This window comes from Ranitomeya variabilis, chromosome 2 (genome assembly GCF_051348905.1).
Source record: "Ranitomeya variabilis isolate aRanVar5 chromosome 2, aRanVar5.hap1, whole genome shotgun sequence".
Lineage (NCBI taxonomy): Eukaryota > Metazoa > Chordata > Amphibia > Anura > Dendrobatidae > Ranitomeya > Ranitomeya variabilis.
This window is the reverse complement of record NC_135233.1, coordinates 449,072,552-449,084,874: the sequence shown is the minus strand read 5'-3', so window position 1 is coordinate 449,084,874 and position 12,323 is coordinate 449,072,552. Positions and strand designations below refer to the sequence as shown.

Below are 12,323 nucleotides of genomic sequence, written 5' to 3'. Positions count from 1 at the left end.
GAAGTGTGTCATGTGACTCCCTCTCAGCTTTTTTCATTGGCTGAGAGAGTTCACAAAGGGGTGTGGCAAGCATTATCACGCCCCCGAGGAACTTGAAAGCCGTATAAAGTAATAAAATAAAATAATGTGTGTGTGTGTATATATATATATATATATATATATATACACTCACCGGCCACTTTATTAGGTACACCATGCTAGTAACGGGTTGGACCCCCTTTTGCCTTCAGAACTGCCTCAATTCTTCGTGGCATAGATTCAACAAGGTGCTGGAAGCATTCCTCAGAGATTTTGGTCCATATTGACATGATGGCATCACACAGTTGCCGCAGATTTGTCGGCTGCACATCCCTGTACCGTTGATACAAGGCAGGATGGATCCATGCTTTCATGTTGTTTACGCCAAATTCTGACCCTACCATCCGAATGTCGCAGCAGAAATCGAGACTCATCAGACCAAGCAACGTTTTTCCAATCTGCTACTGTCCAATTTCGATGAGCTTGTACAAATTGTAGCCTCAGTTTCCTGTTCTTAGCTGAAAGGAGTGGTACCCGGTGTGGTCTTCTGCTGCTGTAGCCCATCTGCCTCAAAGTTCGACGCACTGTGCGTTCAGAGATGCTCTTAGGCCTACCTTGGTTGTAACGGGTGGCGATTTGAGTCACTGTTGACTTTCTATCAGCTCGAACCAGTCTGCCCATTCTCCTCTGACCTCTGGCATCAACAAGGCATTTCCGCCCACAGAACCGCCGCTCACTGGATTTTTTTTCTTTTTCGGACCATTCTCTGTAAACCCTAGAGATGGTTGTGCGTGAAAATCCCAGTAGATCAGCAGTTTCTGAAATACTCAGACCAGCCCTTCTGGCACCAACAACCATGCCACGTTCAAAGGCACTCAAATCACCTTTCTTCCCCATACTGATGCTCGGTTTGAACTGCAGGAGATTGTCTTGGCCATGTCTACATGCCTAAATGCACTGAGTTGCCGCCATGTGATTGGCTGATTAGAAATTAAGTGTTAACAAGAAGTTGGACAGGTGTACCTAATAAAGTGGCCAGTGAGTGTATATATACAGAGAGAAAGAAAGATAGATATTTCTATTTTTTATTAGCGTCAATTAGGAAAACTTTGGCCACTGGCATTGACTTACTCACTCTCCACCTTTTAATTATTCCATGACCTGTTATATAACCGAGCTTCGTCTTTGATCCCCGGCCTATTAATGATGTCTTTCTTCCTGTGATATTGTATCCTTTGTTCCTCAGTGACTTTTACTCTTTGAACGAGGACGACACTGTCAGGAATAACCAGCTGGCGTTTGATACCGCAGAGAAAGAGTTTGGAATCTCGCCCATCACTACGGGGAAGGAGATGGCGTCCACAGAGGAACCAGATAAGCTCAGCATGGTCCTCTACCTCTCCAAGTTCTATGAATTATTTAGGGGTGCCCCTCTGAGGCCAGTTGGTGAGTGACTCTTTGTAGCTGTAGCTTCATATAATGAAGTGATGTAAGGGGTCATGGCCGCCCCGCAGTCTTGTGAAAAGTGCTCTTGTAACTCTAAGAAGACAACACATGACTTAAAGGGGTTGTCCGGGATTGGAAAAACATGGCTACTTTTCTTTTAGTAACAACGTTATCTCTTAAAGGTGGCATCTGTCAGTTTATTACAGCTCAGCCACATTGAAGTGAACGGAGCTGAGCTGCAATACCACACACAACCTAAAGCCAGGAGTGGCGCTGTTTCTGAAAGAAAGCAGCTATGTACTTTTAATCTTGGTCAACACCTTTAATGCTAAGGCAGCGGCCTTTTCAATCTCTGCAAATCAGTGTCCTCACACTCAATACTCCAGGGAACACGAGTGAGCGGTGGAAGAAATGACCCAATTTCTATACACTTTTAGGAGTCATATACTCTTCTGCCATTTTTTATCTCCCTCCGTGAAAAAAAAACTGCCCTTTTTATTTTATGTTGACTGGTTTATTACCACCCTGCCAGTAGGGGGCACTATTGGTATCTCAATTTTACTGATATCCTTTCATTTTTGCAGATTCCGCCCCCAAGAACAATGGGAAGAATGGAGAGGTCCATTCCTCCAAACCGTCCAATCTGCTCAGTAACAATTACCTCAATTTAACATTACCCAGAAAGAGAGTGCCAAAGGTGAGAACCCAAACTCCAATTATTCCTGTCATTTTTCTTTTTAAGTTAAAATATCAATAATTTTAGGGAAAATATATATATTTGTCTGTTACCTTTATCGCTTTCTCATTTAATCTTGAGTAATTTTTGGAAATACTTTGCTTTAAGTATTTTGCACAGATTCTGACATTCATCTGGTCTTATACTACAGTCACCTCCAAAGCTGCATTCACTATTCTGCTGATTTCCTGTTAACTGTCTGGTTTGGCTTTATATGTCATTCCTGCTCGTACGTGCATTGTGGGATATGTAGTGCTTCTTTATACCAGGAGGTGTTTATTTGTCTGATGGTACAGTGACTGCACCAGCAGAATAGTGAGAGCAGCTCTGGGGTATAATACTGGATGTAACTCAGGATCAGTAATGTAATGTATGTACACAGTGACTGCACCAGCAGAATAGTGAGTGCAGCTCTGGAGTATAATACAGCATGTATCTCAGGATCAGTAATGTAATGTATGTACACAGTGACTGCACCAGCAGAATAGTGAGAGCAGCTCTGGGGTATAATACTGGATGTAACTCAGGATCAGTACAGGATCAGTAATGTAATGTATGTACACAGTGACTGCACCAGCAGAATAGTGAGTGCAGCTCTGAAGTATAATACAGGATGTAACTCAGGATCAGTAATGTAATGTATGTACACAGTGACTGCACCAGCAGAATAGTGAGTGCAGCTCTGAGGTATAATACAGGATGTAACTCGGGATCAGTACAGGATCAGTAATGTAATGTATGTACACAGTGACTGCACCAGCAGAATAGTGAGTGCAGCTCTGAGGTATAATACAGGATGTAACTCGGGATAAGTACAGGATCAGTAATGTAATGTATGTACACAGTGACTGCACCAGCAGAATAGTGAGTGCAGCTCTGAGGTATAATACAGGATGTAACTCAGGATCAGTAATGTAATGTATGTACACAGTGACTGCACCAGCAGAATAGTGAGTGCAGCTCTGGGGTATAATACAGGATGTAACTCGGGATAAGTACAGGATCAGTAATGTAATGTATGTACACAGTGACTGCACCAGCAGAATAGTGAGTGCAGCTCTGAGGTATAATACAGGATGTAACTCGGGATAAGTACAGGATCAGTAATGTAATGTATGTACACAGTGACTGCACCAGCAGAATAGTGAGTGCAGCTCTGGAAAATAATACAGGATGTAACTCAGGATCAGTAATGTATGTACACAGTGACTGCACCAGCAGAATAGTGAGTGCAGCTCTGAGCTATAATACAGGATGTAACTCAGGATCAGTAATGTAATGTATGTACACAGTGACTGCACCAGCAGAATAGTGAGTGCAGCTCTGAGCTATAATACAGGATGTAACTCGGGATAAGTACAGGATCAGTAATGTAATGTATGTACACAGTGACTGCACCAGCAGAATAGTGAGTGCAGCTCTGGAGTATAATAGCGGATGTAACTCAGGATTAGTAATGTAATGTATGTACACAGTGACTGCACCAGCAGAATAGTGAGTGCAGCTCTGGAGTACAATAGCGGATGTAACCCAGGATTAGTAATGTAATGTATGTACACAGTGACTCCACCAGCAGAATAGTGAGTGCAGCTCTGGGGTGTAATACAGGATGTAACTCAGGATCAGTAATGTAATGTATGTACACAGTGACTGCACCAGCAGAATAGTGAGTGCAGCTCTGGAGTATAATAGCGGATGTAACTCAGGATTAGTAATGTAATGTATGTACACAGTGACTGCACCAGCAGAATAGTGAGTGCAGCTCTGGAGTACAATAGCGGATGTAACTCAGGATTAGTAATGTAATGTATGTACACAGTGACTCCACCAGCAGAATAGTGAGTGCAGCTCTGGGGTGTAATACAGGATGTAACTCAGGATTAGTAATGTAATGTATGTACACAGTGACACCACCAGCAGAATAGTGAGTGCAGCTCTGGAGTATAATAGCGGATGTAACTTGGGATCAGTAATGTAATGTATGTACACAGTGACTGCACCAGCAGAATACTGAGTGCAGCTCTGGAGTATAATACAGGATGTAACTCGGGATCAGTAATGTAATGTATGTACACAGTGACTGCACCAGCAGAATAGTGAGTGCAGCTCTGAGGTATAATACAGGATGTAACTCGGGATCAGTACAGGATCAGTAATGTAATGTATGTACACAGTGACTGCACCAGCAGAATAGTGAGTGCAGCTCGGGAGTATAATACAGGATATAACTCAGGATCAGTATAGGATCAGTAATGTATGTACACAGTGACTGCACCAGCAGAATAGTGAGTGCAGCTCTGGAGTATAATATCGGATGTAACTCAGGATTAGTAATGTAATGTATGTACACAGTGACTGCACCAGCAGAATAGTGAGTGCAGCTCTGGAGTATAATAGCGGATGTAACTCAGGATTAGTAATGTAATGTATGTACACAGTGACTCCACCAGCAGAATAGTGAGTGCAGCTCTGGGGTATAATACAGGATGTAACTCAGGATCAGTAATGTAATGTATGTACACAGTGACTCCACCAGCAGAATAGTGAGTGCAGCTCTGGAGTATAATACAGGATGCAACTCCGGATCAGCAATGTAATGTATGTACACAGTGACTGCACCAGCAGAATAGTGAGTGCAGCTCTGGGGTATAATACAGGATGTAACTCAGGACCAGTACAGGATCAGTAATGTAATGTATGTACACAGTGACTGCACCAGCGGAATAGTGAGTGCAGCTCTGGGGTATAATACAGGATGTAACTCAGGATCAGTACAGGATCAGTAATGTAATGTATTTACACAGTGACTGCACCAGCGGAATAGTGAGTGCAGCTCTGGGGTATTACTGACTGTAAACTGCATTTTATAAGTAGTATAGCGGATTTTCAATTCTCTTAACCTTTTATTTTTACTGCAATTTGAAGGTGCTTCCACCAGACATCTTGAGTACTTCCATGAATGAGTGGATGGGGTTTTTTCTTTATGTCTGTGTCTGGTGCCGTTCTGTGCAGGTATCAGACATTGGGGTCTTGTACATAGCCGGAGAACATGCACCATTTGTTGATAATTACCAGGACCTGCGGTGATTATCCAGTAGCCTGGACCTGTAGAGTGATGGAGGAGGGATGTGTCTTCATCATCCTCTGCTGCCTTACACGGTGCAGCTGCTGCAGAACCCTCCCGGAGCCGCGGACACATTGTGAGTTATGGCTGGATAATGGAATCCTACATAAATAAACTGGGGGATTGGAGGAAATCTCTCTCTGAAACCCACATTAAACAAGTGTCCGCTCCACTTCTCCTCACTGTCTGCAGACGTTGCGGTGATCGCCGCCTCTCGCCCTTCCTTTCATCTCTCGTCTTGCACTAACTGAAGGAGATAAGTCTGAGGCCCCCTAATTGTGATGTTACCCCAAACTACCATAGAAACAAAACACAGGAAACTCCATGACCCGACTCCATGATGTCATCTAATTACCCTGACTAACGCATTTCACGTTACCTCCTGAAATTAATTATTCGGGACGCGGGCTGAGCCCTCTAAGCTTTTCTCTTCTTTTAAACTTCAGTCCCAGAAAATAACCAGATTGGTGATTTATCTCCTGGAATTATGGACGGTAAAATCAATCAGGAAACACTTATCTCATGTATGAACCCAGGCCGTGCGTTCATCAAATCCTTCCCCTGTCCCCCGTCTGCTCCCATACATGAAGCACGTGTTACCCTAATGCGGGCCATATGTTTCTGGAGGTAGAGACTGGCGTCCCCATTATTGACACTGGTGAGGAATAATCAGGACTTTTCACTTTGTTAAATGCTAATTTATCCCCAGCATGCGTTAATATGAGAAAGGTGGGGGGCGAACGTAAAAGTGGCGCCAAACTTTGATTTTTGGCAGGGGTGTAATAATGTCGAGAGATGATATGGGGTTGGTATAATGAATACGAGATTAGATACAGACTTTTATTACTTAAAGGGGTTGGGCAGGATTAGAAAAACATGGCTGCTTACATCCAGACAGAGCGCCACACATGTCCAGTGCTTGTGGGTGGTACTGCAACTTAGCCCTATTAATTTCAATGGAGCCCTGATACAAGCCATGGACAGATGGGGAGCTGAAAAAATAACCTCTAGGTGGCGCCTTTCTGCCCTTTCAGTAGTAGTTCATTCAACCAATATGGCCGCCTTACACGGGGAAAAAATGATTTGGAGGAGCCACCGCCGGACCAGAGGACCTCAACCTTCCTACTACTTACCGGCCTCCTGGGTGCCTTTTCTGATTTGTAGGCCCCCGCAATGTCACGACATCTGTCACACCACCATATTGCGGAGTCTATTAATCAGGAGGAGGTACGCTGCCGGCGGCTAGTAAGAAGTTCAAAGGGCTCTGGTCTGGCGGAAATCATTTTGCCCAAATCTAGTTGTCACCCAACTTTCTGTAAATGTCTAATTATCACTTGATACATCCCCTTAATTGCAAGCAATCATCTACAAGTGTGGCAGATTGGTAACACCATTCTCCCTCCCATAATGATTTTGCTACAGTGTATCAGTGCAGGTAAAGTATATTATCAACATCTTTGCCTCAAGTAGGATGATCCAGACAAAATACAGTGGTAACAAGCACTTTCCAATATACTTTTGTCGCTCAGTTCATAATTTGCAAAATTTAAGGTGGTTTTTTTTTTTTGTCTCAGATTTTGACCAAATTTCTCAAAATAACAAACGATGTTTGAAGAATAGGATGCAAATCAAAAGATGCTTTTTTTGTTATTTTTGCTCGTTTGTACTTTTTTTTAAGTAACTGTTGCAAAAAGCTTTAAAATGTAGCATGTTATTCTTGAACTGTGCAAAGAAAATGAATTAATCAATCAATAAATAATAGCTGTAGAATTTGTACTCCACTCTGGTACTGGGGTAAAATTGCACAAAAATTTTGCAAACTTTTGAGGACTGTATAAATTAGGCCCCTTTCACACATCAGTTTTTTGCCGTCAGTCACAATCGTCTCTGGCCCGTCGGACAAACAATTTTCGACTGATCCAGCGAACGACGGATGAAACGGAAGGCTATCCGTCGCTAATACACAGTCTATGAGGAAAAAACTGATGCCGCCGGATCCGTTTTTTTTTCAAAATTCGACGAGAAATTGATGCAGAAAGTATATTAGAACTTTCAGAATGTGCAAATTTATGATTAATTTTTATTTGCATAAACCAAAAAAGTTATATATCCCTTATTTGGTGCATTCTAAATTCTAGCAAGTGAGCAGGATGGTCCATATTTCACTTTTGTGCCTACACTAAATAATTCCCAGCTCCACCTTTGGCCGCTGAACATTAATGGTTTTGTGTTTTTACCTTTATCCAGGAAGAAAATAAATCTGAAGAAAATGATGTGAACAAGAGGAGGAGGAGGACGATGCAGCTCTTTGATGAGGTCGGTGCTTGGAACTTGCTGGAGACTATAGACGGGTTCAGTATTGGGGCAGACGCTGTGGTGTGGCCCAGATACTTCACGGTCACTGCTCGCTGCAGCCCACATGGGACCTGAGAGCAATTAATGACAGCTGTAGTTTATTACGGTGCAGCGCTCCTCACAATCCAGCGTACAGCGCAGAATGGAGCGATCCAGCAGTTCCGCCACCCTGGTCCGGGGTCTTGAAGGGTTAATTGCAGATCTTTCCTTCACTCCAATATCATTATCAGCATTTTAATTATTTATGTAGCGCCAGCATATTCCGCAGCAGTGTACAGTTGTACAGAGATTGTCATCATGCATGGAGTTTCCGTGATGTTATCTTATATCTTATATAGAGACTAGATGGTGGCCCGATTCTAACTCATCGGGTATTCTATAATATGTATGTACGTCGCGCTTAGCACAGCTACGTAGTATATAGCACAGCCACATAGTATATAACACTGCCACGTAGTATATAGCACAGCGAAGTAGTATATAACACAGCCAGCCACATAGTATATACCACAGCCACGTAGTATATAGCACAGCCATGTAGTATATAGCACAGCCGCATAGTATATAGCACAGCCGCGTAGTATATAGCACAGCCGCGTAGTATATAGCACAGCCACGTAGTATATAGCACAGCCACGTAGTATACAGCACAGCCACATAGTATACAGCACAGCCACATAGTATACAGCACAGCCACATAGTATACAGCACAGCCACATAGTATACAGCACAGCCACATAGTATACAGCACAGCCACATACTACATAGCACAGCCCACGTAAGGGTATGTGTCCACGATCAGGATGGCCGGCGGTATCGTCGGAGCGGCAAACCCGCTCGGCGCTAAGCCCCGCCCCCTTATGGGATGCGAAGATGCCGGATGTGTTCATTGCACACATCCGGCATCATCGCACCCCTCGCATAGGGCCCTGTGTTATTCCTTGCGGCGGCGCAGCGTCGCCGCAAGGAACACGGACATGCTGCGATCTTAAAAGACGCGCAGCATGTCCGGAGTCGCAGGGCCGACGGATGCGTGTTTCCACGCATAGTGGACACGGGATTTTATAAAATCCCCTCCACTATGCTGGAACATCTGGATGCTGCGTGTTTGACGCTGCGGCCCCACGCAGCGTCAAACACGAAGCGTTTCCTGAACGTGGACACGTATCCTAACACAGACAGCCATGAAGTATATAGCACAGCCACTTAGTATATAGTAGCCACATAGTATATAGCACAGCCCACGTAATATATAGCACAGCCCACGCAGTATATAACACAGGCCACATAGTATATAACATTGCCCACGTAGTATAAAGCAGCCAGGCAGTATATAACAGCCCACGTAATATATAGCACAGCCCACGTAGTATAAAAAATGCATTGGGTATTCTAGAATATGTGTGTACGTCGCACTTAGCACAGCCACGTAGTATATAGCACAGCCACGTAGTATATAGCACAGCCACGTAGTATATAGCACAGCCACGTAGTATATAGCACAGCCACGTAGTATGTAGCACAGCCACGTAGTATATAGCACAGCCCACACAGTATATAACACAGGCCACGCCTTTATAACACAGGCCACGCAGTGTATAACAGCCCACGTAGTATATAACATTGCCCACGTAGTATATAGCAGCCAGGTAGTATATAACACAGCCCAGATAGTATATAACACAGGCCACGCAGTATATAACACAGCCCACACAGTATATAACACAGCCCACGTCGTATATAGCAGTGTGGGCACCATATCCCTGTTAAAAAAAAAAAAAAAGAGACCGCTAAGTCATCTGGGTAATTTCGCAATGCATCTCTGGGAACGGAAGCTGGCGGCCGCATCGGTGGACGTCGGAAGGTGAAAATAGCACAATTTTTTTTTTATTATTATTGTTATTTTTAACATTATATCTTTTTACTCTTGATGCTGCATAGACAGCATCAATAGTAAAAAGTTGGTCCGGGATTGGGTGACACACTGGCACTGACTGGAGGGGAGTAGGGAGGGGGCACTGACTGGAGGAGAGTAGGGAGGGGCCAATTCTCGGCCGGACTAAGCCTGTCGCTGATTGGTCGCGGCCGGCAGGCGACGCGGGATTTCCGTTAAAGAAAGACAGACAGAAGTACCCCTTAGACAATTATATAGATAGATGAGTGGATCTTATGAAATTCAATTTGGGAATGTATAATAGTGCTCCTATGTACAAGAATATAACTACTATAATACTGCCCTCTATGTACAAGAATATAACTACTATAATACTGCTCCTATGTACAAGAATATAACTACAATAATACTGCTTCTATGTACAAGAATATAACTACTATAATACTGCCCCTATGTACAAGAATATAACTACTATAATGCTGCTCCTATGTACAAGAATATAACTACTATAATACTGCCCCTATGTACAGGAATATAATTACTATAATACTGCCCCCTATGTACAAGAATATAACTACAATAATACTGCTTCTATGTACAAGAATATAACTACTATAATACTGCCCCTATGTACAAGAATATAACTACTATAATGCTGCTCCTATGTACAAGAATATAACTACTATAATACTGCTCCTATATAAAAGAATATAACTACTATAATACTGCTTCTATGTACAAGAATATAACTACTATAATACTGCCCCTATGTACAAGAATATAACTACTATAATACTGCTCCTATGTACAAGAATATAACTACTATAATACTGCCCCCTATGTACAAGAATATAACTACTATAATACTGCCCCTATATACAAGAATATAACTACTATAATACTGCTTCCATGTACAAGAATATAACTACTATAATTCTGCCCCTATGTACAAGAATATAACTACTATAATACTGCCCCTATGTACAAGAATATAACTACTGTACTATATTACTGCCCCTATGTACAAGAATATAACTACTATAATACTGCTCCTATGTACAAGAATATAACTACTATAATACTGCCCCTATGTACAAAAATATAACTACTATAATACTGCCCCTATATAAAAGAATATAACTACTATAATACTGCTTCTATGTACAAGAATATAACTACTATAATACTGCCCCTATGTACAAGAATATAACTACTATAATACTGCTCCTATGTACAAGAATATAACTACTATAATACTGCCCCCTATGTACAAGAATATAACTACTATAATACTGCCCCTATATACAAGAATATAACTACTATAATACTGCTTCCATGTACAAGAATATAACTACTATAATTCTGCCCCTATGTACAAGAATATAACTACTATAATACTGCCCCTATGTACAAGAATATAACTACTGTACTATATTACTGCCCCTATGTACAAGAATATAACTACTATAATACTGCTCCTATGTACAAGAATATAACTACTATAATACTGCTCCTATGTACAAGAATATAACTACTATAATACAGTCCCTATGTACAAGAATATAACTACTATAATACTGCTCCTATGTACAAGAATATAACTACTATAATACTGCTCCTATGTACAAGAATATAACTACTATAGTACTGCTCCTATGTACAAGAATATAACTACTATAATACTGCTCCTATATACAAGAATATAACTACTATAATACTGCTCCTATATACAAGAATATAACTACTGTAATACTGCCCCTATGTACAAGAATATAACTACTATAATACTGCTCCCATGTACAAGAATATAACTACTATAATACTGCCCCTATATACAAGAATATAACTACTATAATACTGCTCCTATGTACAAGAATATAACTACTATAGTACTGCTCCTATGTACAAGAATATAACTACTATAATACTGCTCCTATGTACCAGAATATAACTACTATAATACTGCTCTTATGTACAAGAATATAACTACTATAATACTGCCCCTATGTACAAGAATATAACTACTATAATACTGCCCCTATGTACAAGAATATAACTACTATAATACTGCCCCTATGTACAAGAGTATAACTACTATAATACTGCTCCTATGTACCAGAATATAACTACTATAATACTGCTCTTATGTACAAGAATATAACTACTATAGTATAATTGCAGTTTCTCTTTAAATCTTGAAGCGATTCTTTACTGATTTGCGTTTTAATTTGGAGACGTCTGAAATGTTCTCACACTGCTCTGATTATTGGGATTTCCTCCAACTTAGATATTAGTCTGTGGAATCTATGGTATGTGGACCGGGGCTGGTAAGAGCCGGTGTGCCTCATTCCATGTTCATTCCTTTTGTGGAGGACTTCATTTCTGGGGTGACTGAACAGGTAAAAGGTTCAGTAGACGCCATTAAGTCGGGTTTCATGTTTTTTGTTTTGCAGGCAGTGAATTTGTCAAGTCAAAGTATCAATTCTGGCACCGAGTGCAGCGACACAAAGGAGGTCATTAATCAGAATAAAGTCAAGTCCATGGCTACTCAGTTACTGGCCAAGTTCGAAGAGAACGCACCAAATACATCATTACGGAGACAGGTAAACCGGCGCCTGTGTAATAAGTCTGTCCTGTTTATCGTCTTAAGACTTCATCATCTAAGGAGAAACTTCGTATAAAGGGAGATTTTCCGGAATAACAGAACCCTCATATATTTCACCCTCAAGCACTTATAGTGGAACATTCTG

General features: G+C 41.6%; 1 protein-coding gene across 7 annotated transcripts in view; it reads left to right on the top strand.

Annotated features, from left to right (window-relative positions):
• MICAL2 (microtubule associated monooxygenase, calponin and LIM domain containing 2) overlaps positions 1–12,323 on the top strand; it is a 278,680-nt gene that overhangs the window by 106,632 nt on the left and 159,725 nt on the right. For all 7 annotated transcript variants that reach the window (XM_077287247.1, XM_077287248.1, XM_077287249.1 and 4 more), the window contains exons 13-16: positions 1,265–1,464; positions 2,049–2,161; positions 7,572–7,640; positions 12,027–12,176. In XM_077287247.1, coding sequence (XP_077143362.1) covers positions 1,265–1,464; positions 2,049–2,161; positions 7,572–7,640; positions 12,027–12,176 — 532 coding nt within the window. The remainder of the gene's footprint in view (positions 1–1,264; positions 1,465–2,048; positions 2,162–7,571; positions 7,641–12,026; positions 12,177–12,323) is intronic.